This window comes from Molothrus ater, chromosome 3 (genome assembly GCF_012460135.2).
Source record: "Molothrus ater isolate BHLD 08-10-18 breed brown headed cowbird chromosome 3, BPBGC_Mater_1.1, whole genome shotgun sequence".
In the NCBI taxonomy this organism is placed as follows: domain Eukaryota; kingdom Metazoa; phylum Chordata; class Aves; order Passeriformes; family Icteridae; genus Molothrus; species Molothrus ater.
This window is the reverse complement of record NC_050480.2, coordinates 17,087,493-17,113,219: the sequence shown is the minus strand read 5'-3', so window position 1 is coordinate 17,113,219 and position 25,727 is coordinate 17,087,493. Positions and strand designations below refer to the sequence as shown.

At 42.5% G+C, this 25,727-nt stretch overlaps 1 protein-coding gene across 4 annotated transcripts in view; it reads left to right on the top strand.

Annotated features, from left to right (window-relative positions):
- The window catches only part of ATL2 (atlastin GTPase 2), a 37,690-nt gene extending 12,817 nt beyond the window's left edge, over positions 1-24,873 (top strand). Inside the window, exons 2-15 of one of the 4 annotated variants that reach the window (XM_036379558.1) lie at positions 3,851-4,128; positions 8,975-9,109; positions 10,756-10,860; positions 11,590-11,640; positions 13,833-13,889; positions 14,472-14,564; positions 14,825-14,963; positions 15,790-15,917; positions 18,077-18,133; positions 18,918-18,989; positions 20,666-21,097; positions 22,324-22,338; positions 22,445-22,555; positions 22,965-23,078. In XM_036379558.1, the coding sequence (XP_036235451.1) occupies positions 3,851-4,128; positions 8,975-9,109; positions 10,756-10,860; positions 11,590-11,640; positions 13,833-13,889; positions 14,472-14,564; positions 14,825-14,963; positions 15,790-15,917; positions 18,077-18,133; positions 18,918-18,989; positions 20,666-21,097; positions 22,324-22,338; positions 22,445-22,552 (1,670 nt within the window). In that variant the 3' untranslated portion in view covers positions 22,553-22,555; positions 22,965-23,078. Of the gene's footprint in view, positions 1-3,850; positions 4,129-8,974; positions 9,110-10,755; positions 10,861-11,589; positions 11,641-13,832; positions 13,890-14,471; positions 14,565-14,824; positions 14,964-15,789; positions 15,918-18,076; positions 18,134-18,917; positions 18,990-20,665; positions 21,098-22,323; positions 22,339-22,444; positions 22,657-22,964 lie in introns of those variants that run through there. The other 3 variants (XM_036379557.2, XM_036379559.1, XM_036379560.2) reach the window with 3 other exon arrangements.
- The last annotated feature ends 854 nt before the right edge of the window (positions 24,874-25,727 follow it).

Sequence of the window (25,727 nt, the reverse complement as noted above, 5' to 3'; positions counted from 1 at the left end):
TTCTGTTGTTTTGGTTGCCTCTGTAGCAGTACTGAAATGTATTGTTATAGAGACCTATAAAGGGATGCTGCCTTGAACTTTGCAAGTCCAAAGTACAGTCCAGCAGGCTAGAAAGTAGAAGTAGTGTAGTAGTAGAAGTGGCCATTCTGTGAATGCCACCTCTTCTAAAGGTAGTAATCATGTCTTTTATACTTGATTTGCTGGGACTGGACTATTGCAAGAACCTAGAGCATTCTGTGGGATTAGAATAAATCAGATTAAATTCTGAGTTTTAAGTAGTACACTGTGACTGTGCTGGGGCAGGTGAGGAATGGGGGACAGCCAAGGGACGGGGCTTTGAGTTGTGAATTACATAAACTTTTGGCCTGAGCTGACCGGACAGTGCTGTCAGCATGTTTATTATTATTCTACTTTGAGAATTTCCACAGTGCTCTTGCAGAAAACCGGACTTTGAAGGGAGTTGTTTCTTGTCCTGACCTTTGTTTCCAGAGGCTATACTGAAAGTAATTCTTGGAAGTGTAATGTGACCTTTCTGGCCATGATACTGAAGCCTTCTAGAAAGGCTCCCTAAGTGCTGCCTGAGACAGCAACTAGCCAGAGTGACAGGGTAGCAACCCCAAATCAGGATAAAGGATCAAAAAAGGGTGTGACATCTGCCTAGGACACCTGACAGGGTTGCATATGCTGATTATGCTGCTGGGACAAGCAGTGGCACTTGTTCTGTAGTTAACATGTTTGACCTGTGCAATGTGTGTCCTGTTAATTGCCAACTAGTTCAAAATCTTGAAAGGAGGGGTGTTCTCTGCCACTCAAGCACGAAGTTATCAAACCAGCTCTTCTGGATGGATCAAGTTGCTTTCACAGCTGTCAGCACTGTAGGTCTCCACCCTCTAAAGTGCTTGACTGATGGCCATGATGGTCTTTTCTGTAGGTAGGTTGGGAACTTGTAGATATATTAAGCTGGTTAGTCAAAGGGGAAAAAAAAAGCCAACAATCCAACTTGACCCAAACCAACCTAACAAACCCAACTTGGTGCTCTGGACTTGACTCCCAATTTCTGCTGCTAAGTGAAATCTAATAGGAGTTGAGTCTAGGATGAATCTTCTTTCCTGTTCCCTCTGAGCTAATGAGCTTCAGTGGTGCAGAATGCTGTTAACAAGATGGGAGCTTTTAATGGGCATATTTTGTGTAAGCTCTTGATAGTACTATCTCCTTGTGATAGGGAGAATTTGCTTGTTTATAAATAACTATTGATAAAGGTCTATTCCACTTGTTTGTTCTGAAATCTCCTTGGCCTGAAGAGGTTTTGTGTGGCTGCACTCTGCGCTGGCACAAGAATGCTGCTACAGCTTGAGGTCTTTGGGGTCTGACAAGTTTTGATGACTTCCAGGTAGGACAGGGTGGTTAATGTCAGGCTCCAAGTGAATGAAGAGAAGCTGCAGGTGTGGCTTCAAACCATTTTTCAGTCTGCCCCAGTTTACAGACCCAATCCCTTACTGCAGCTGTGTATTTAAGTGAAGTTTGTATTTAAATAAAAGAATAGGAGGCTGTTCCAAGTAACCAAGTCGCACTACCAGGAACATACCTTGAAGCAGAGGCTGTGAAACATTGTGTGAATGTGTTTGCTAAAACACAGGCACCTCTTCTTGGAACTATCTGACTTCAATACTTTTATCAATAGAATATTCCCTTTATGTTTGTAGACTGTGATGCTGGAAGCTTTCTTTCTGATTGTCAAAATCTTTGTCCCTCCATTCCTGGGCTATCCTCTCAAGTTTTCTGGCCTCCAAAGGATCCTATCCTTTGCCTATATGAGGCAACGCCTGTATAGAAACTCTTTCAAAAAAGAGGATAGGGTTTGTTTAATATCTGGGAATACAAAACCTTGAGGCCAAAAGAGAGAGACTTTCCTCTGAAGTGCTGACCAGTCAGTGTCAGTGTAGTTTGTATAGTTTGGTGTCCTGTTGATGGATTTTCTTTTCAAAGTTACTTCTTCCAGTTGTCAAGCCTGCTAGTATAATCAATTTTTTGGCCTGCTGTATTAATCACTTTGAGCTAGGGTGATGCTGGGGACTGTTTTGCACATCCACTTGGATAATGTTGCAGTTTAGTTCTAGCTGCTTAGGATTTAGGCACTCAAGTGTACTTCCTGTTCAAACCAAGCACCATGCAAGCTTAGTATGTTCAAACCAATTTTTTTCAAGATTTAATACCATTGGGCTTTGGGACAGAACAAGATTTGATGTTTGGAAGTGGAAACATTCTCTGTCATTTTGCAATTAAATGAGGTGTTGTCAGAGCTAGGTAAGGAGAAAATTGCTGGAGAAACTTCAGGGTCACTGTGTTAGCAGTTTTTCAGATTTATGGTGATAACTGCAGTGTCTCATTACATCCACAAAACTGGAGCCCTGCTCATAAGTCTTTTGCTGAGAATGGTATCTCACATGCAAAGTCTGACAGGAACGACTTGGCAGGTCCTGTGAGCATTGGCAGGTTCTCTGCCATGAATGAATGAAGCTGTGTGTTCCATGGTGCCTCATGGATGCATCCTGCAGGAGAACACTCCTTGTGGGCTGCTGCCACAGGAAACCTCTCTGTGAGCAACACATCAAGGGATTGGGGGTGGCTGCTGCTGCCTTGGCTGGGAAATGGAAACATGACTAGAAGGACAGTGTACCGAAAATCATATGTGATAATCCCAGATAAGTAACTGGTAGGAAGGTGCCTTGGTCAGGTTTTTGCACATGGGCTTCCAATAGAACATGGCAGAATTTAAATTGGGAGTGGGAGGCAATTCAGTAAGCACAAAGAAGCTTTCCAGATGCTTGTCAGGAATGGTAGAGTTGATTTGTGGGACAAACTTCAGTGTTGTGGTGCCTGAACAAGAGAGGAGACTTCCCCTTGGATAGGGTAGTTTGGTTTTCTTTTAGGCCTCCAATCCAATTAACTCCTGAATTCTAGAAGTCAGGAATATAGGATATTTGCACTGATACAGTGTGTGTCTGAAGGGCTATGTTACCTTACATTCATTAGTAGCTTTAATCTGAGTTATACTTTTTTCAGCTACTGTTTTATCCTGAAAGGGTATTAATTGTTAAATTGTGTATAAAGTAGTCTCTTAACTGTTTTTAAAGACTTGATACTTACTGTTGCTAAATCTTGTTTAATAGTGCATTATGGGAAGAATATGAAGCCAGAAACTGCTTCAATGGGTTTTTTTTGTTTGTTTGTTTTCTTATCCCAGAAGTGTTAGGGCATGCACATGTTCAGTAGTTTATTGTCTTGCAAATAGGGAATAGGTATTCTGAAGTCTGTGCTGTATTGAGACTTGAAACAGTGTTGGAATTAGAGAGGAGTTTATTCATCTGGTGTTTGTTATCCGGGGCTTCCATTCTAGATCCATGGTCTTGCTTGTACCTGTTGGCAAACAAACCTGTTGACAGAAAACATTCATTTCCCCTGACACCCTTACAACAAGAAGGTGGTGATATAAAAATGCCCTTTTTTAGTCCTCTTTCAAGCTTCTTTGAAATGATTCTTTTTTTACCCAGATAAAAGGTCCTTGACTTAAGATGCCTTTAAAAGGGGTTTTGAAGCTGAAAATCAGGGTTGGGTTTTTTTGTGATTCCTTAATACATAAAGAATATCTGAAAGAGAGCAGATCTGAAATACAGGCTAGACACAAAGCTGATGAAAATGGACAGGGAGCTTCTGTTGACCTCTTGGCATTCCCAAGAGCATCACCCTTGCTGCTGGAGATGTAAGCCCAGCTCAAGGCTTCACAATAAAAGAAAAAGTGTTGTTCCCTAAGCTGTGCCTCACTAAAGTGTTCTCACCTGTCAATTTGCAGGTAAGCTTTATGAAGAAGAGGAGGACGATGCCCTGCCGGACTCGGATGCCCTGCCGGACTCAGATGACGAGGTGGAACTGGATAAGCCGCGCCCCATACAGATTGTCCTTGCTCATGAAGATGACCATAACTTTGAATTAGATGAATCAGCTTTGGAAAAAATCTTGCTTCAGGAACATATTAAAGATCTTAACATAGTAGTTGTGTCTGTAGCAGGAGCTTTCCGCAAAGGAAAATCTTTTTTGCTGGACTTCATGCTTAGATACATGTATAACAGGGTGAGTAGTTTGGATTTGTCCTGCAGGAGAAAAGTACTTTGGTATTTTAGTAATTTCTCTTTGTGTTTGTTAAATTGAGCATAAATATAGCAAGTAAAAATTTTCTGATATATTGGGGGAGGGGAAGTCAGCTACTCTGCTTCTACACTTGAAGAAGGGTATTTAAGTGACATGTTTTCAATGTACCCTATCTTGCAGTTATCAAGGGAATTCATTGGTGTCCCAATGTAAGTGGACACAAGAAGAACTTGAATAGGGAAGGGCTTTTCCAGGTGGTGACTTGGAGGAGCCTTCCTGTGACTTTATCTCCTGAAATCATATTATAGCACTCACTTGCCCATTGTTGCAAAAATAAGTCTTACCAGATAGCTAAATCTGCTTAAATATAATGTATGACAAAAAGGAGAGAGTTTCCTTTTTGCTGCTTAGAATACATTTCTGAATGCAGTACAGGAACTTAAAATCCTTTTTAAGTTATTGATTGATTAAAGCCTGATCCAAAATTTAATTTTTTCTTTTAGTTTGTAGCTTTTGGCTAGCATTGTCTTGTTTTGAGCCCTTGGCTTACATGGAGAAGGTCACGTAGGGTGTTCTGTGAACCATACACACTGTTACAGTTTGTGGGGTGTTTCTTTTAATCTGCTTTATGAATATTGACAGGTCAGTGTTTTGTTCCTTTTCGAAGTTCTTAGAAACTCAGAACTGATTCCTTTTTTAAAGTTCACTGTTCTTTGGAGCTAATTTGTGCTAGCTGGGTTGAGGGGAAATGAAGATGAACTCTGCAGTTACAAGAAGTATGAGAGTGCAGCAGAAAAGCTGCTGATAGTCAGCAAATGAAGATTTCCTTCTCTCAGTCCCAGTGGTGCCTGTTATTGAGTTCCTCTCCCTTATTTTGCAAGAGCTGTGGAAGAAGGACTCTGAGGATAGGGTCTCAGGGTAGGAGGAATCCAGAGTAGCAAGCTGGTACTTCTAACTTCTTGAGACTCTTTTAACCTAGGAAGGAAGAAGGTTTCATTTATTATGGATGGTGTTCAAAATTAACCAAACAATAATACCCCCACCACTCCCTGCAAACAAAGAAAAATGCAAACTCCTGCATCCAATGATCTGAGCAAGGTGCTGGGCTGGGCAGAGGTAGTGTGAGTTTCCTTTTGAAAACAGAAGGGCTGGGCTTTAAACAAATACTCTTAATTTTCAGATTGAGAAATAAAACAAACGTTCATATAGCAGAACCGATTGAAATGCTGTTTCAGCCTTGTGTATCAGGCCTCTCTGTTTCTTTTATTGTGCACTTATAGAAAACTTTTCTCAGTTTTCTATAAATGTCCTTCAAAATAGCATTTGTTTCTCTTGAACTGAAGGTGAAAGCAAGCTTGCCCATCTACTCTAACAATTGTTTCTTACCAAGAGCAGAGGAGTCTTGCTCTCCATGTGCTGCTTCTGGCCAGGTATTTCCGTTCTGAAGATGTATGGCTTGCAGACCCTTAGTTGAGCTGATCCAACTCACTGATGCATCAGAAGACACTGCGCTTTGCTGAATTGTTTTTCTGCCAGCTCAGTGACGTAAATTGGCTTAGGGAAGGAGTTTGTCAAGCATCAGAACTGCTGCAAATTGATTGATGGGAACTGGGGGTGATGGAGGATAAATGCAACGCCTCCTCTTTGGAGCACTCTTGAGTTGTATGAAGTCAAATGATATCCTCTGCTTATCCAAATTTAGTACAGCAGGAGAGATCTTGGTACAGTACTTACTCTGAGCCCTCCATCTTTAGTCAGGCTCAATTGCAAGTCTGTATTTTCTGTGAACTAAATATTACACAGAATACTAAAGCGACTGCATTCAGTTCATGGCCAATCAAGCAATTTTGGGCTGTCCTTTTATGTGGACATTAACATTCATAATGAAAAACTCGCCAATAAAACCTTCAGAGTCTCATTTTCTTGTCTTAAACTGAATGCCAGAGGTCATGTGGAAAGTTGCCATTGTAAAAATCTCACTGGTGCCAGCTGAAGTCACAGGTAGGATTTTGGCATGGCAGAGGTTGATCACTGCCTTCAGGGAGGTGGACATGTCATTTCAAGCACTGATCCTTAGTGCTGTGATTACTCTTTTGAAATGGAACAGCAGCACTTGTGTACTCAGCAAGCTGCTGCAAGGATCCTGTGATCTTAAGCTTTAGTAAGAGTTGGGTGCAGCAACACCTGTAAGTTTAGATGTAAAAGTTTATTTTGAATTAATTCTCAAAGTGTACTGTGTATTAATGCACTAGGCAAATAAAGCTGCATTGGGCTTTTCCTTAGTGTGGACTAAAGTTCGAGAAATTACCCTTTAGGGGACTGAGGTAAAATTGTAGAGCAGCTTCTAGCTTGATTTCAGGTAGGAGCCTTTTTTCCCTCCTCCCATCTCCTGAATATCTTTCAAGCCAGCTTGATGGATGGATACTTAAAATACTGAGGTTTAGCTAAGGAACGATGCAGGTAACAAGAGAGGAGTGCTTCAAAGTGATGCAGAGGTCAGTCAGAAGCAGGCTTAAGTACATCATCCATAAGATGAAGCAGCTTCAGGTGAAGCTGAGCCTGTTAAAACACCAAAGTCTCCTGTGATAGGAATCACTTGTGAAATCAAATGAGGTCATATCTAGTGCTCATTGAGGGACTTGTCAAACTGTGTAGTTTTGATCTGATTTGTTACAAATAGGAGGAATACAAATAAGAATAATGTCTGGACCAAAATGGGCTAAAGTATTCTTGTAGAAAAGAAAAATGGAACGTACGGAATAACAGATTCTTTTTGAAAAGTAGAAAGCTGCAGCCCATTGACAGGTACATGAGATATGATACAGATTGTCAAACTGCATCCTGGAGTGTGCTGCAGCACAAAGCAGGCTTGGAGCTTTCATTTCTAGACTGGTCTGTGGAAGCATAAGCATCTTCTGGGATAGAAAAACTACAGGGAAAAGCTGTTCAGGTTTTGCTTAGTGTCTCTGGTAGAGGTGTGTGTGCCTGTCAAAATAAACAAAAGAAAAAAACTCCAAACAGCCAAACCCGAACAACTGTACAGATCTGTAGAAGTCTTTACTTGCATACCTGTGTTCATTTTCTGAATTTTCATCTGCTTATCTCACCTTTGTCTGATCTAAGTAGCAGAGTTGAGTGGTACACTGTTAGCATTTGGAAGAATGCTGGTGCAGAACTGCTAGATTGCCTGCATGCTGCTAGGCATGAAAAAAATGTGAAGGTTTTTTCCCATCCCCCTTTAGAAATAAGCAGTTTTGCTTAGTTGTTTCAAGTATTTTTATTCTGTACAGTCCCTGGGTACTCATGCTGTGTTCTGAAATGTGAAGAAATGTCTTGAGCTGTTATCTGAAAACTGCCAGTGTGGAGTCAGCAAGGTAGAGCCCTGAAGTGAATTGAGAAATCTCCCACTTTGACCTTCTCAGTGGACTCTTTCCTGGCTGGTAGTCTACTCTGGGCAGTTCAAGGCAATTCATTAAATGTCTCTTATGCCAGCTTGCTGTGTTCTAGCCTGTGAAAGAAAGCTTTGTATACACTGAAATCCTCCATGAAAGAAGTGGCAGGCAGACAACAGTTTAACTGATGAGGGGGCTACAGAAAAACCTATCAAAGTGAAACTTCCTTGGGGTGCCTGCTCATCCTCCTTACTTGCCAGTGCATGAGCTGCATTTCTGGGTTAGATATGCTCATATAATGGCTGAATTCTTGTGGGTGAGCTGCTGCTCTGCCTTGTCTGTCCTTGAAGACCTCATTACAATTCCATCAGCCAGGAATGTTAGCTGCCAACTGTACTCACCTCTCAGATAGCTTCTCAGCTCTAATATGGGTGGGTTGTTTGGCATCTATCAAACTCTTAAACTGACCTTTTCTCTGTAACTGGCAAGTATAGACTGTGAATCTTTTGGTTATTGTCTGTTCTCTGTGGTTTCTGCAAGATGGCATTGGGAGTCTGGTGCTGGCTTCTGTTAGTGCAGGGACTTAAATGCTTGGCCAGCTGTTAGTGAGGGGGAAGGGAGAGGATTAGGTTAAGATCAGGTGTTTTGTCTCTTGCTGAAGTTTAGCTGTTCCTGAGTTGAAATATCTGCTGTGACTGTCTTCACAGGGGTTCTTGGATGAGGGAAGAGACGAGAATGTTGACTCTATGATTAGAAGGCTTGATTTATTATTTTATGATATATATATATATATATATATATAACATTATCACTATACTAAAAAGAAATGGAAAGACAGGTTTCTTTAGATGCTAACTAAGCTAAGAATAGAAAAGAAAAAAATGATAACAAAGGCAGCTCTCTTGGACTCTGTCCGAGATAGCTCGGTCCTTGATTGGCCATTAATTATAAACATCTAAGATGAGCCAATCACAGGTGGACCTGTTGCATTCCACAGCAGCAGATAACCATTGCTTACATTCTGTCCTCTGAGGCTTCTTAGCTTCTCAGAAGGAGAAATCCTAAAGAAAAGATTTTTAGTGAAAAGATGTCTGCGACAATCTGCTGTTGTGTTTGAGCAGAGTTTTCTCAGCTGTGAGAGTGGAACTGGTGGACAAAACTGTGCTGTTCTCAATATCTCTGAGTGCTGGAGACTCAAAAAATTTGCACTTATATTCCAGTGACTAAGAAGTTGTGCAGCCACTCTAATACGTGGGGTTGCTTTGTGGATGATCTTGAAACAGCAGAGTAGCACTGTTGTAATATTTTGTGTAGTGTTGTCAGCTGGCTCTGAGGAAAATGAAAAAACAGTGTGAAAGTCTGCTAAAACATAGCATGTTAAAAAAAAAAGAAATCTCCTCCTTGGTTTTACATAAGTTTTTCCTTTTGTTTTGTAGACTTCTCCTTGTTGGATAGGTGGAAACACCGAGCCATTGACCGGGTTTACATGGAGAGGTGGATGTGAACGGGAAACCACTGGCATTCAGATTTGGAGTGAAGTGTTTGTAATTGAAAAACCTAATGGAACAAAGGTGAGTGCTTAACTTACCTTGATTTACTCAAGGTCTCCTTTGCAGGAGTTGTAGGCTTCCTGGTTTGGTTGTGTAGTGGGTTGGGTTTTTTTTTGGTTTGATGTTTTTTGGGTTTTTTTTAATAAACCAGAGAGGCTGTGGATGCCCCATGTGGGAGGTGTTCCTGGTCAGGTGCAGTGGGGCTCCAAGCAACCTGGTCTACTGGAAGGTGTCCCTGCCTTTGGCAGAGAGATTGGAACAAGATTATTCTTAGAGGTCCCTTTCAGCCTAAACTGTTTTTATCATTCTAAAACTTTTAAATAGGATTTTTGCCTCTGTGTATACTTTTAATGTCATGGATTTCATGGCTGCTGTTTGGACATTGGTTGCTTTCCTTTGCACTGAGCAGCTGTGTAACATATCTGGAAACTGTTATCAGTGTAAGGCTGGAGATTGATTCTTACAACCCAGTAGAAAACTTCAACAATAGTCTTATTCTGAGTACTTTGTTTTGGCAAAGTCTGCCCTGTCCAGGCTGCTGGGTGGGTTATCCTGGGGATGTTGTAAATCTGTAATGGCTATAAATACCTTCTACAGGCAAATGCTGGGGGGAAAAGCTCTGTAACACACGCTGTTCTTTGAAGGGTGAGACTATGTTCTAGCTGTGTTCTAGTAAAGTGTAGTGCATGGCTGTAAGTACTTCAGGGTCTGGAAGCTGGTCCTTCCATATAATTTTAGCAAGCAGTCTATAAAAAAAGGACTAAGTCTAACAGTGAGAAAAAAGCACTACCTTGATTCTTTTTTAACTCAAGTCAGTTTGACTGCAAAGTTTACTTGGAGGTGTTTATGCTGAAACCAAGTGTTAATGTCATTAATAAATATTTACTCCACAATAGTGGTGATGATCTTGAACTATTTGTGTTCTGAACCATTGGTTTTAGGTTATTTAAATTTCATACCCTTTGCATTTGCAAAGGAAACATCTGATGCCCAATTTGTGGGACATGGATTTTAAAAATAGTGGCTTAGTGGTGTTTAACAAATTTCACAGCTAACCAAACATTTCTCTGGTTAAAAACCAGTTATGTGTGAATCTGCTTATGCTTTGGGAACAAATCACTCACTTGTTCTTGCTTCTCAATGGGAAGGAGAAGGGAAGTGTAGCAGATCTCAAAGATGGGAGTTCAACTGATAAACTTTTTTCATTAATATCACTTCCTTTCTTGTTGTTCCAGCAGACAGTATCAATTATCTTGTTTTCTGCTGAAAATAATTATCGTTATATATATATATTTATATGTGTGTGTGTGTGTGTGTATTTATAAGTAGCATCTTACTCCTAGCTCTAATAAAGAGAGATCTGCCGCTGAGGCTGGTGTTCTTCCAGTGAAGGAGAGCTGTCAGTTGGTCTGCATGGCATCCCCACTGGGCCAGGGAGGGCTGTTTCTCTGGGAGAAGGTAGCCAGGCAAGGCCAGAGGCTGATGGCAGGGCCCTCTGGCTGCTGCTCACTCAGCTGTGGGTGTGTGTAGTCTTGTGCAGGGAGCTGGCTGAGGTTTCTTCAGCGGGCACAGGAGCAGGGACTTGAAACAGAACTGATCCCAGTGGCCAGGAGTGTGGAAGTGTCCATGATCTGGTTAACTGCTTTCTCTTCTTTCAAACTCTGCAGGTTGCTGTACTACTCATGGATACCCAAGGTGCCTTTGATAGCCAATCCACTATCAAAGACTGTGCAACAGTTTTTGCCCTGAGCACCATGACTAGCTCTGTCCAGGTGAGAATATCCCTGCTGGCAAATAATGGCAGAACCCTCTATCCTGAACATGCCAAGAATATATCCTGAGCCACACTTGGAAAGTTCACCTGCATATCTTCCTCCATCTCTGATTTAAAATTCCATACTTATTTTCAGTGTGGTACATAAACCAGCCAAGTTACTGTGTGGAATCAAGGTTATGCAAGGCCAGGCTGTATTAAATTGCTGACAGAACTGGGAAATCCCCTTCCCCCCAAGATGTCAAAGTAGCAACTGCTTCTTTACAGATGTGTTACAGAATCTTTTTTAAGGCTGTAGATACAGTTTAGGGTGACAGTATGCTATGATCAGCCAAACTTTAAATTGCTGCTTATGTTCAAGTGTCAATTAAACTCCTGAGAATTGTGCTATACTCAAAACTACTTCTAAGTTTGTGCCTTAGAAGTGCCAAAAGTGAGCAGGCTTTTGAGGGGTGACAAGTGACTTTCTTCAGACATGCCACAACCTAAAAGGAGCAGGACTATGTAGAGCGTTACTTCTGTCCCGTGGAGTTGGCTCTGGTGAATCATTTTTGAATAAGGAGGTGACTTTTGTTTGAGATGTGTTCTGTGACACCTTTCTACTTGCTGGCTTTTGGGTAGTTAGACTTTTGCTGGAGGGAGCAAAAATACTCAATGTGAGAAAGAGACTATGAATGTAAGACAGTGGTTTCATGTGACACTGTAATTCTCTGGCTGTCTCTTGCAGGTATACAACTTGTCTCAGAATATTCAGGAAGATGACCTTCAGCACTTGCAGGTAGGAATATGGTGAATTTATGTTAAACTGCTTCCAAACTGATAGTCTTGACAATGTTCTAGAAGTTACTGTTCATGTAACTGACTTGGGAGCTGTTTGTTGCTTCATGTAAAACACTGAATTTGACCTGATACTAAAACTGGTCCAATCTGTAAAAACTGTGTTTGCATCAACTCCATGATGCTTCTACTGTGCCAATGTAGAGGTAAAATAGTATGGGCTTCTAATCTGGCTGATTCTTTTAATGTCTGTTCTCTGTATTGCAAGTTCTGAAATTCCTGAGAAAATGAGAAACAAAAATTATTTATGGAAATCCTTAATGGTGAAATTCCAGTGCTACATGTTTTTCATAAAATAGGAAAATGGATGTTGTTTCATAACCAGTTTGTAAGGAAGTGTTGGAGTTTGGGTCAGGCCAGAAAGAGTCTTCTGCCCAGAAGCCATCTCTGTTTTTTCAGCTGAGAAACTTCTGCAGAGTTTTATTCTGCTTAGAAATAAAAGCAGGAGAATGTCTTCTCTTCACCATGGGGTTTTTATCCTCTAATGCAACATCATGTCATGGTCAAAGGCCACTGAATTATGGCTTCATGTGAATGGTGCAAGAACATTATCTCCTTAACTTAAAACCTGTAGCTTTAGAGAGTAGCTTGTGTGTTACCAAATGCCAAGGCCATGACCTTGTCACAGCTTAAAACTGTTCTGTGTGTCTTCAGTGCTGCAGCAGAGTGGCTGCCAATACTGGAAGTAAAAGAGCACTAACTAAAAGTAGTCTTATGCAGGTGTTCTCAATTAGCAAGGTTGTATCACTGGGCCCATACCCCCCACACCCCCCAAAAAACCCAACTGAGCTGTGAAAACAAAAAAAAAAATCTGTAGATCATTATTTGAAAGCCAGGCTTCCCTTGAGGCTTTGGTCCTTTAAGAGGCTCGGTGTAATCTGAATAAAACAGTGTATCTCTGTTCTCCTGGAGGGTGAGATTTGAAGGAAGGAAGGGAAGAGAAGGATGATAAAAACAAGCCCTGGGTAGGGGACACCCATGCATTTAGAGTTGCAGCAGGCAATCATGATCTAAGGGAAGGAAAGTCTGAATTTCTGTTTTAACAGGAATTTATGTAATTGTAAAATACTGTTAGTCTCTGACTGCCTTTTGCAGGGAGAGACTGCAAAAAGCAGTCAGAGACTGCTCATTTACCTCATTCCCTTCCTTTAGCAGGGAAGTGAATGAGGTAAAGAGTTTGGGTCAAAGAAGCCAGACTCTTGTGGATGCTTGGCCACTTCACAACTGCTTTTGCTCAGGGTAACAAGGGCTTGGAAATTAAGCTGTGTTAAATTAGTCTTGTAAGTTCCCAGGTGCTCTTGTTATCAACACCAGAACTGCCCTTTGAGCCATAATTTGCCTGAGGCCCTCCAGGAGTTAGTTTAATGCAGAATAATGATTGCCTGGCACTGGAGAGTTCTGGTGTGCTTCCATTGTCTCAGCCTGCAGGAGGCTGGCATCGATCAAGCCCTGCCAGTATTGACCTGTGCTGAAGCAGGCAGCACAGTCCCTAATTCCTGGTCTTGTGGGTGGTTTGGCCTGCTCAGGCCAGCAAGGAATGCTGCTGCTGCTGGTGTTAAAGATAGTGGAAGCACTCCGAGGAAGACAGCTGATACTTGCCTTTTTACTGGAGGGAAGGAACAATTATTAGTTAAGGTCACGAGCTGAAGCAGAGATCTGAGAAGCTGCTGAACTTGGCTTGTATTTAAATGTCTGATATATTGGCTAGAGCCAAGTTCCCTGGGATTTCCAGGAATAAACCTTTTGTGGGAAGTAAGGGGCAAATGTTAGTCAGGCTTACCTCCTTAGCCTAGGAAGCAAGTGTTGGAAGCTGACTTGGTGAGAAATGCAGCCAGCTTTTCTCTGAGAATAGCCTACAAGCCACCCACTTAAAACAGCAGTGTGTTGACAGTTCAGGAATGGCACTGTGAAGCCTGTGGGAATCATGTCTCCTACCTGAATCTTATTGAGGGTTGGTATACTCCTTATTGAGGTTTGTTTGCCATTCTCAACCTGTAGTAAGATGTAAGATTGAAACCGGTCATAAGATATAAGATTGAATGCTTTATTACTTTTTAGTGACGTAATAGAATATTTCACAGCAGAAAAATGTGTTTTCTATATGGCACATCCTTACACTGTTCTTTCTCTCAGTTGTTTACAGAATATGGAAGACTAGCTATGGAAGAAATCTACCAAAAGCCGTTTCAGGTAACTATGTGTTAAATGGATTTAAGCAGTTTAATGTGTAGAAAATGAGCTCAGGATAATTTCTGCAGATAAATTAGTTGGGCGCTAAAGGTAACCAGTTCTTTGCAAGACTAATTTTCCTTCACTATTGACACATGGCTTTGCAAAAACCCAATAGAAAAATGCTGAAGAGGATCACATTTTGAGCAAGTATAGCTTTGTTCTTGAGTTATAAGGCATAAGAGGAATCAAAATGTCAAGTGATATGCAGGTGTTAAGGAGAAAAATTTTGTGCTGCCTTCTTTTTTATTACTCTGAGATATGGTTGGTCCTTGCTGGTGGTAGATGGTTCTGAGAAAAGGTCCTGTTTGGTGGTGGGTGTTCTGTTTAGTTGGTTTTTTAAGCAAGCGAACACTTGCACCACAGAGCTGCTACATTTAGAGCAACCAAATATACCAAAAAACTTACATAGTATCCTTGCTTGTAATCTATAATACATTTAATTTTAGAGCAGCCAAATACTTAAAATAATCACACATGTGATAGAATATTCAACCTTAGGAATGATGCAAACCATTCACTGCTGTTTTCTTCCTGTTGCAGACATTAATGTTCTTAATTAGAGATTGGAGTTATCCTTATGAACATGCATATGGCTTGGAAGGAGGAAAAAAGTTCCTAGAGAAAAGATTGCAGGTAAGTTATCTCCAGTAGTCCTGTTCTGATCTTCTAAGTGACACTTTGCTGTCAAGACAATGATGCATCATGAGCTGGCTCCTTGTGCTAATAAAATACATTTGTGGTATTTCTACTTACAGGCAAAGTTGACATTATTAGGTTCAGAAATAAAAGCTTAAACACACTTTTGTGCTCTTATTGCTTTTAAGAAGATGGTTGATCTTAACTGCAGTGCTGTAAAACTGGTAGCAGTTCTTAATGCCTCTTTTTTCCTTCAGGTAAAGCAAAACCAACATGAAGAGCTACAGAATGTAAGGAAGCATATTCACTCCTGTTTCAGTAATCTTGGGTGTTTCCTGTTGCCCCACCCTGGTCTTAAAGTTGCAACAAATCCAAATTTTGATGGGAGATTGAATGGTAGGAAGCTTTTCATTTTGTGTTTCTTGATTCAGATCACTGAGTTTGTTTTCTTACATGATGAAAGTTAAGCACTGTAATGGTTAGCTATTGAAATGCCTGACTGGAAAATTTAAGGCTAAAAGGTGAAGCTGCAGAATTTAGAAATGTGCATTGTGTGCTCTTTTTAGTGGTTAAAACTAGAGGAATTAAAGCAGGGAGAGGGAATGGATATCTTTGTGTATAGCTGTTCATTGTAATCTGATAAGTTGAGACATGCTTAAAGGTCATTAAATGGAGATTCCAAAGATAACTAAGGGCTCCAGAGGGCAGAATTCCCAAGATTAAAGACTTTACTTTCTGGAAAGGCTTTTCTCTAAAAACTTGCTAAACCACAGGTCAGCTCTGAAATGGCTGAAATAAAAGCCACAGGGTTCTGCTGCTGCAGAATGAGAGGCAGTCAGGATTCCTCCAGGGGATGTGTGTTCCCCAACAGAGGTAATGCATCAGGATGGCAAAAGCTGTAACAGTGAGTTACAGTGGTGGGGTGCCAGCCCCTGCTGTGCTGAGGGCACACACCTGGGAGGTCATTGTGCATTGGTGTAATTGGGGAAATGCACTTGAAAGGACAGTGACACCTTGTTCTCCCAGTTAAGATTGGTACATTAGGAGTAGTTGGAATTTACTAAAGCTATATTATGTATGTAAGCCTTTAAATACCTTAAAAATGCAGTTCAGAGTTTTGATGTTGTAGATTTAGAAGGATTGTGGGCTATCAGTGTTCCTTTAGGATATACAAGATTGAAAACTAACCACCTTTTTCTTGAAATTGATTGAATTTTACTAGATATAGATGAAGATTTTAAGAATGAACTGCGGAATTTGATACCGTTACTGCTTGCCCCTGAAAACTTGGTAGAAAAAGAGATTAGTGGATCCAAGGTGACCTGTAGAGATCTTGTAGAATACTTCAAGGTAAGCAAACTCATACTAATTATTTCTGTTAATAGCTTAAAAGTCAGTATTCTAATTTTAGGCCATGTTGTTCCCAGAGAAGATAAGGTATCTAGGCTGACACTCACTGATCAGCTCGCTTTTATTTTCATTTCATTACTCTGACTTTCCAGAACTGGCACACTACTTCCTAACAGTACAGCTCTTTGCAAGCTACTGTTAGCCAAATTTGTGGGTTGGTGGCTTTTATTTTCCTCTCTGTGAGTAGGCTGAAATAGCTCAAGCTTTATTAGGTTTTTTTTTCCTACTTTGAAATCCCAGTTGGGTTTTTTTTTTGTTTTGGTTATTTTGAATTAAAATAGGTCTCATGTAGTTTTTACAGATAGAAAAAGAGCTCTTAAACTGCTAGGTATGCAATGAAAATTTCAGATACTCCCTTTCTGGATTTTTAATATGCAAGGAAGGTGCTTTCTAAACACTTGCATGTGTAGCACCACTGTGCTCTGTAATATTTATGCAGGATACTCACAGCTGTTAGTCTTGAACTTTTTTGGTATCATGGTGACACCAGCAGAAATGTGATAACATAATCTCTGCATCACCTGGGATTGGTCTGGTGTGTGTAGCCTTATTTTTTTTTTTCTTTGGAATTTGAACGACTTAGACAGTTGCCTTGGTGGGAATGATGCCACTGTCTCCTAAAGACAGGAATTTTGCATTGCTACTTTGGGGGTAGAAAAATTGGGCTGATGTTATGAAACGAGCTATGCAAGGAAGGAATTTGAGACCAGAGCTCATTTAACTTCACTTGTAAAACAAAGTAACTTTTTGAAGGAAAGACATGGTATGGGATGCAGAAGTGATGGCTGTTCTGGCAAGTGTAAAATCAGCACGGCAGCACAGAGGTTCACTCTCTGTTTACATGCTTGCACTCTGCTTTTTGCTCCAGTTTTTCTCTAGTAGGACCCACTCAGGTACAGTGCAGGGAGGGCATGTTCAGAAGCAGTTTAGAAAGGAATGCATCCTAAAAACCCAAGTGTAAAACCTCTACTGGAAAGCTGATTTGCATCCTGTATCCATCTGGGGAGCAGTGCTGTGGGGTGCTGCAGAAATGCCATGCTTATGTAACTAAAGAGGACTGCTCCCTTGGGACTGTGCATCTGAAGCTGAGATTGTGAGGCCTGAGTTGGGAACTGTATGGCTTTTACTTGGAGGAAATAGCTACAGAAGCAAGGAGGGTGTCAAGGGAGCAGAGTCCTGTAGAACTCTATATGTTTTTGTAGGTTGTTCTCCAACCTAGAGCATTGCGTACATGGGGACCCTGATAACCTTGTTCTCTCCTCCCTTGGAGCAGGAAATCCTCAGGCCTGAGGCTTGCAGCCAGGGCAGGGAGGGAAGGCAGCAGTGGTGAGAAGAGAGTGAGGACAGACCCCCCCTCAAGGGGCTGAGAGTGGCCTTGCTGGTGTAGCTTGCACAGCTTGTCCAAGGCCCTGGAATGGCTGCTGCTGCCTGCTGTGCCCCACTTCCCTGTCCCCAGGAGCTGTGCCAGGGGCCAGCTTATGGGGGCTGGACAAGAAATGAAGTGTGTGTTCTCTTCCAACCCCCTGAAACCCGGGGGAAAGAAAGGACCCCTGAGGATAAGTGGGGTGGGGCACAGTGGGATAGGCTGCCTGCTTAGCTTCTGGAAGTGTTTTGTCTGCTCAGCTCTGTCTGTACAAAGTGCCTTGATCTGTTTTTTTTTTTCCTCCTACGCTTCAGTAGATCAAGGCATGTGGGGAAATGTAAATATTGGTTCTCCCAGCACAGGGGTAAATTTGAGCCGACCTCTTGCCAGAAAGGCTGGGATAGTCATCTCCACTCTTTTGTTATGGGTGAAGATTCCCTGTATAGCAAAGACCTTATGTATTTGAGGGAGTAGAAACCTGCTGTCAAAACCTGTCACATCCTGGGACAGTGGTGATGTCTCCTCAGGGTGCTCTGCTGCCCTGCTGGGCCCCAGTCTCAGGCATAGGAAAGTGAGGGGGGAAAATTGCCAGACTTCTGTGAAGAAAATTGCATAATTTAGTATTCAGCACTATTACAGAGAAATAATCTGTGCTCTTTGTATCATCCCTCATTTCTTATTCTCCTCAAACATAAATGTTTAGAAAAATAAACTCTTTTTTCCCCCTCCCATTTAGGCTTACATTAAAATCTATCAAGGAGAGGAGCTACCTCATCCAAAATCTATGCTGCAGGTATTTTATTTTCTTTCACATAATCTAATTAGATGATGTGTACTTTATAAGTTCTTTTCAACTGAAGAACCATGACTGCTGTGGGCCTGAGTCTCTCCCCCGCAGCTGTAGTTCTGGAATGATTTGTGTGCTTTGAAAAGCCCCCTGAACTGTGATGGTTGGGTACTTTTCCCTCAGTTTCATCAACCAAATGAAATTAAATCACCAAATAGAGCTGGAGTCTGTCTGGTTGGTTGGGTTTTTTAGCTGCTTTACTGTCTAAGCATTGTTTTCCTGTAACTTGCTGTTTGGCTGAGAGATATCCAGAAAAGGACATCTTGCAGCTTTAACTACAATAATTGTCCCTGATATGATACAGGTAGAAAATAAGACTTAAATTCTTGACAAACTTGACAATTACCATTTACACCAAAACTGTACATCTGTAATGTAGAAATAATCCCAGATTCCTTCTTTCCTCTTGGGTACTGGAAGTAATCCAGTACCAGGATTAAAATATAATAGTTTAGTGACCCTTATGTATTTATTAACAGTAGAGCATTCAGAGGAGATTGCTCATGATGAAAAGCCTGTAGGAGCAAGCTGAGGTTTGTTTGCAGCTGTGCTAGAAAGCTGAAGAACGGCAGCAATATGTTTTAATGTCTGTTGCTAAACTTCTCTTATTTTTGTGTGGCCTTTTCCTGGCCATCAGGAGCTCTGGAGGTTTTGGGGGTATGTTTGGAGTGCAGTGCTGTGTAAAACCTGGGAATGCTGTGAATGACACAGGATGCTCCATGTTTTCTAGGCAACAGCTGAGGCGAACAATCTTGCTGCTGTGGCAGGAGCAAAAGACTTGTACAGCAAAGGCATGGAGCAGGTATGATGGCACAACCTTTCCTAAACACCTACATGCAAACACAGGCCTTCAGCTTCCATGGTGCCCTCTCTGTGTGAGCACTTCAGTGGGGGAAGGTGATTCAGGACCAGGACTTGTGTGTTTTCTGCACTCTGAGCCTGGGTGTGATGCTGGGGAGGTCTGAGAATGGTTGTGTGTGCAGGATTCCCACCTGTTAGTTCCCTCTGTGGCTCTTGACAGGCATCTCAAAACCCTGTGGCACGAAATGCACAAGCAGGTGAGCAGACATTTGTTGTGTCAGGCTTGCACAGGGGTGGAATTCTAGTTCTGTAGTCTCATGCTTCTGAATTGTGGCCATTCATTAGCTGTAAAATGCAAGCATTGAAGCGATTCAAAAGTTTAAAGAAACCCCTTTGAATACAAGAATTACTTTGAAAAACCTGTGTATGTAATTTCCCACTTGCTTCTTCTCTTGAAGATAGTGATCTGATATGATTCTAGGCTGAATGCTGGATGGATTTCATACTTTGATGTAGTGGTAGGCAAGGTTTTATCATAGGAAATTCTGAAAACCATTACCTGTCTCATAAAGCTTAACAGGACTGTGCTTATTGTGAAACTGTTCAACCAGAAAGACCAGTAGGTGTGAGAACATGCTACAAACATAGCTCCCCATTAATTAGGCTAATTGTGGTCTTAATTGCTGAAGTAGTTGTTTTGAAATTAAAGTAAGACCTAGTGCTAGTGGCAGACAAGCCAGTTCCATTTGTTAGCAGGCTGTTTGGAGAATGCTCTGCTGGTTTAAGGGAACTCCTCTATTTCCATTTTGGAAAATGTCTTGAAATAGTAAATGTGTTGTTTATAATAAGTGCCAAGTCTGCCTTCCAAACTTGAATCTTCGATGGTTGTTGAGACTCTGTAGCTGTAAGGTTTCTAACTTGGAGCAGGGAATAAACAGAAACAGATGTTCTTTTAAACAGACTGTTTCCATAGTAATGTTCCCCAGTACTGTATATTTTTATATCACTGTAGAGATATGCACAAATTATGGAATAGTTTTTTATCCAGATGTCTCATATGATGTTCTTTATCTGACACAGCTCTGAAACTTCTATTTTTAAGAACAGAAGTGGGAACTCTTTGGATTTAAAACTCGATTATGTAAAGGTAGTTCTTGCTGCAGCTTCTGAGTTGTCCTCATGAACCAAAGCCCTCCTTTGCTGAGTGTGCATAACCAAAATACTGTCCCCCTAATGACCTGAAATGTAAGGAACAACAGGTGCAGTGTCACAGAGTATAAGAAAACAGTGGCAGTTATTTGTGTGGTGGCCTCTTGATCCCTCAGCAGCTCCTGGTGTTTAACATGCTCTGGGCAATGTGAAAAATCTGTTCTGAAGGGTGAGACTGGTAGGCATTTTCCAGGGAGTTTTGGTGGATGTCCAGGACTTCATTTTGGGAAAAAGCAGGGATGTGTGTGTGGCTGTTGTCCTGTCCTTCTGGGCTTGCCTGAAGAGAACAGTGGAAGCATGAGTTCAGTCCTGTGTTGTGGGTCTGGGTGTGGTTGGATGGGTGAGGCTCCTGCCCTGCCAGGATCCAAAATACCTTTGGATGGGCCTGGGGCTCCCAGAGCCGAGGGGGGCAGTGAGGGGCAGGTGCTCTCTCAGGGTGTGATTCCATGGTGTCTGCTTCTCCCTCAGGTGTGTGGGGGAGATAAGCCTTACATTGCCCCGTCGGACCTGGAGCAGAAGCACCAGGATTTCCGCGAGAGCGCCATCCGCCAGTTCCGCTCCGTCAAGAAGATGGGAGGGGAGGAGTTCTGCCGGCGCTACCAGGAGCAACTGGAAGTGGAAATCGAAGAGATCTATGCAAACTTTGTGAAGCACAACGATGGCAAAAACATCTTTTATGCTGCTCGTACCCCTGCCACTCTATTTGCAGTCATGTTTGCCATGTACATAATCTCAGGACTGACTGGGTTCCTTGGCATGAACTCCATAGCTGCCCTGTGTAATCTCGTGCTGGGGATGGCTCTTATATCGTTTTGTACTTGGGCATACGTTAAGTACTCTGGGGAATTCAGAGAAGTTGGAACAGCCATTGATCAGATCGCTGAAGCTATATGGGAACAGGTTGGTATCTGTCTTTATTGCAAAATCTTGCTGTCTTGAGCAGACATATCAAACAGCTTCTGTTCAGTGCTGAGAGGGAAAAGCTGCTCTAGACCTAATAGAGAATGCTAGTGCTGCCAAAGGGAAAATCTGCTCAATAGTGTGACTGCTCTCTTCAGGAACAGATGCTGCACACAAGGAACGTTAAATAAGCTTAGGATATTATCAGAGAAGTGCTGCTTAAGGTGCAGAAGGTTATTTAGGCGGTAAAGGGGACTCTTCAAAACTCTCTTTCCTTATTCAGAGCAAGGAATTGATTAGTCCTTGGAGAGAACTGGCTGAGTGATGGGTTTCAGCAGCTGCTACCAGAGAGTGCACAGCAGGTTTCGTCCATCAGGGAGACTTGTGCTGTCTGTGACAGCTTCAGTGGCTGCAACTGCTGTTTGCAAGGAATACTCAACAAATTCCTAAAAGAAAAGATGTGAGTGTAAGGACAGCAGAGATGGAGGACAAAACTTTCTGCATAGAGATTTTGCTGCCTGAACTCAGTTGTTACAGTAAGGCAAATGTAGAGAATTCCTGACCAGTGGTTTTTGGAGCATTCTGACTAGCTCTGTCCCGTGCCAGCAGAAGGAAAGCACTTTCCTGCTGTTGTTATTGGAAATAAAGGGTGCACTGAGCTTATCTGGGGTGACATTAAAGTGTGTCCTGTGAGGCATGAGCAGATAACTAACTGGAGCCTTCTGCACAGATGCTTGCTTCCACAGCTGGAAAATTCCTGTGTTCAAGGCTGATCCTAGGCACTGGTACACTAGGCCTGTCTGAGCAACCTGCTGAGGGTCCCAGTCAGGTTTTGAGTTACACTGGAGCAGAAAAAATGGATTCTTAAAACTAGGGAAATGAGCATCAGTAAATAAATTGGTAGCTAAATCTTGAGTAAGCACCACTCATTAGTGATTAAAATTGAGGCTCTCCAGTAGTAATGGAGCTGCTGCTGCACTGAAGGCTTGGTTTGGCTGCTACCTTCCCTGGGAGGGGGAGAGCTTGGCTTATGCTGGCAGGAGCTTGCCACTTGGGGGCTGGAGGAAGGTGGTCTCCAAAAGCCCTCAGCAGTGTTGCTGTTAGAGCTGCACATCACCAGCAATATGCAAAGCACTGCAGGTCCTGTCTGAGTCACTCTGATTAAATACTCATTCTTGCTGTTGATTTTTCTGAATCTCTGCCTTTCTTTTCCCTCCTTGCTTCAGAGGAATCCCAGGAAGGTGAGAAGTTACTGGCAATCAGGTTTTTTTTTGTTTTTCTGAACTTGATTGAGTTTCTGCTATGTTGCGAGAGCCATTTTTCCTAACAGCTGAATTCGTGTTTTAGGTGTTTTCCAAACTCTTTGAAGTCCTTAGACGCCGAACGGTTCGTCGTGCTCTCACATCAGTGCCGCGACAGCGACTCTCATCCAACAATAACAAGAAGAAAAACTAGCCAGTATTTTTAACTTTCTTTCTGTATCTGAAGTGTTCACACTTACACATATAGGACAATAAGCTGGACCGTCTGGGCCGGTCTGCATAAATGCTGTAACCATACCAGACTGATGCTGCATATGGGGTATGGAATTGCACATCCATCTTCTAGGAACTGTAAAGTGGTTTGAATTCAGTGAAATACTGCTGTGTAGGAGGGGTATCACTTGTGTCCATAGCATGTGACTGCTTTAACCTCATTACTCTAGCAGCAAAATTCATTTCTCTTTCAGTTCATGCCACTTTGTGTCAGACTTCATCATTCTAAATTTTTTCATGATTTCAAGTCTCATCTCTTTATATGATTTTATATCTTCTTTTCCTTGGTTACCTCATTTTCTTGTTTCTTTTGCACATCTCTCATTCCACAGGTGTTGAAGCCCATGAGTGATAATTTGATGGAGGATCATATGAGGCAGTCTGTAAAAAACTCTATCAAAGCAGGCCTGACCGAGCAGGTGGCTCACCATGCCAGACTAAAGACAGACTGACAGTTCGTCTCCTCTTCAACTCTGCCCTCTCATCCTAGACGTGCTTGCTGTACCATGAGAACTCAATAATAAAAAAAATAAAAATAAACCAAAGTTTACAATCAACTGTAGAAGTAGTTTAGTGTGATTGGCTTCACAGATTGCTGCCATCACTGGGGAAGAGTTACATTTGTCAGTGCTCAGCTTCTCAGACAAACTGGTGCCATGGAGCCCGCTTGGGTGGGAGGGAGTGGGTCAGCTTTACGCAGTCTTGGTGCCCCGCGTTTGGGGGAGGGAGGGGGAGCTTCCCCAGCGTTGTGAGTCCGTGCAGGCTCTGTCTTACAGGGCGAGCCTGTCCCCTGCAGCAGCTGACTTCAGGGAAGTGTCATGATCAGCCCCATCCAGCTGTGCTCTCCCCGAGAGCACCACCCCCGCCAGCTCCCGCGAGTGTTTCTGTGCGCGGCCGGTGCAGCCATTGGAGCAGCCCCTCCATTACAACATGTCTCCTGCTTTCTTGCCTTGTCCCAGTGTTACACAGATGCATGTGCTGGTTCCTCACGCAGAACTGGGCTGTCAGGGAGGCAGTGGCTCAGCACAGAGGGTGTCTCGCCTTGAACTCGCAGACCTGGTCCCGAGGGAGGTGCATATCGGAACTGAGCTGTCTTTTTCTGCAGTTTAGCCTTCATGTATATAATATTGCCATTAATTCTACTGGGGAAGAAATTCCATCCAAAAATGTTGCCTACAGCTACCAAGCAATGAGTTAGGATTGTCTGTACAGTGTGTTTAGTTTTTATTTTTTAAGAAATCACAGATAGGGCATGTATATGAAATATAAATATATAAATACGATTTTGTATCAAAGTTTTGTAGTTTATGGCAAAACCTGGTTCTGTGGTAGCTAAGTGCAGTTCCTGTAAAGGAATGTTTGTGGCTCATGTAAATGTGTGAATGCATCAACAATTTGAAGTTTTTTGATATATTTGTGATATTTACCTGCCTTGAGCACTGCAATCTCTCACCCCCTTGGAAAAATCAATGGGAATGTTTGTTGTGAAACTCTTGTCTTCTGTTGCATTTTAAAGTTATTTCCTGTAATTTATTTTCAGTACATTATTAAAATCAGTTGTGTATATATTAAATGAAATCCGTGCTTATTTTTAAAAAATGTTCAAGAATTGTATTCTACTACATAAACTATGTCAAATACTTATCCTGACAATTATATGAACAGATTTGTTCTATTGTACTTCATAGCTTTCTATTGAAGCCGATGTTCCTCTCATGCTTGTCTCTGGAAGGTGACCTCTGTCCAGCTCATACCCCCTCCCTGTATAGGAAAACCTCCTGCTGTTCTTAAGCACGCTTTTGACTTGTGGAGTTGCTTGTCAGATTCTGCCCTCCGACAATTGTATCACTCTGAAATCTTGTTACTGGCTTTACTTTCATTCTTGGCTAAATCAGTATCAACTGTGTGGAATGTAAAGGCAGCTAAACAATTAACTGCTGTAGTTTCAGCTGGAAATGGCTGTGTGCAATAGCTGGGTTGTTTGCATTCCTAAATGGTAACAATTTTCATCAACATTTGAGCTTTAACATCTCCCCTCTCTTGAGTGAGGGAAATCATCTGTCTAGGACTAAAGCAATTGCACTGTGACTTTTGCACTGCAAAGAACTGCTGGGGAGTGGTGGTTACCTGCCCTCTGCAGGTGAGGGCTCAGCTCCAGGGGAATGATGCTAAAGATGAGGTAGGAATGTCGCATTTTATGATATCTCAACCTGTACAGATTAAATACTGTTATTCAAACAAGCCCGTGCTCTGGTGATTAATCTCTTATGAACCAAATGAGTCACACGGGGGCTCGCAGGGCCAGGCCTGCCCTTGCTGCTCGTGGTCTCCAGGAAGGTGCAGGTCAGATTTGAGGCTGTGCCCTGCGGAGATGGCAAAAGCAGAACTCTTCATAGCATGTTGTCAAGGAGTTGGGAGGCTTCATACGGACTCTTCTTCAAGGCTTGTGGGGGCAGAGTTCCTGAACACTGTACCAGCCACCAAGTTGCAGCACGAATACAAAATCCCCTCGAGCTTGTGGGAGGGATCGAAGGGAGAGAAGGGGAAGGGTCAAGATGACTTTTAATGAGGTGGGGGAAGGGGCTGGTTCATGTCCTTGTTTGGCCGTGTTGACTGTTAACCCCATCTCACCCTTCCCTGGAAAAAGGGACTCCATTCTGTGGGCATGGAAGTCAAAGTGCCAGGGACTGGAATGGGACCTGGGGTCCCAGGGGCTGCACGTTTGGAGTGGCAGCAGCCTGGAGTGAGGTTGTGTCACTTGAACAGCGAGCTGGATTTAGCCAGCAAGGAGGGTAAGGGAGCCAGGTGTGGCAGCAGTTCTAGGTCTGGGCTGGACACATCTGTTTTTGCAAGAGGGACAAGGTCTGGGCTGGTTTGGAGGGTAGGGCTCCATTTTCATGTGTGACTCCCTCTGTGGGGGCAAGAGAGGCTCTGCAAGGGCCACTTGAGGACAGACTTGTCTCAAGACCAGCTGCTGAGGGCAGGCACCGTGGGGATGTGCAGGGGTGCAGCTGGCTACTGGAACAGACTGGTGATCCCCAGGCTGGAGACTGGATCAGCTGAGCCTCTTTGCCCAGTTCCTGGAGGGATCCAGA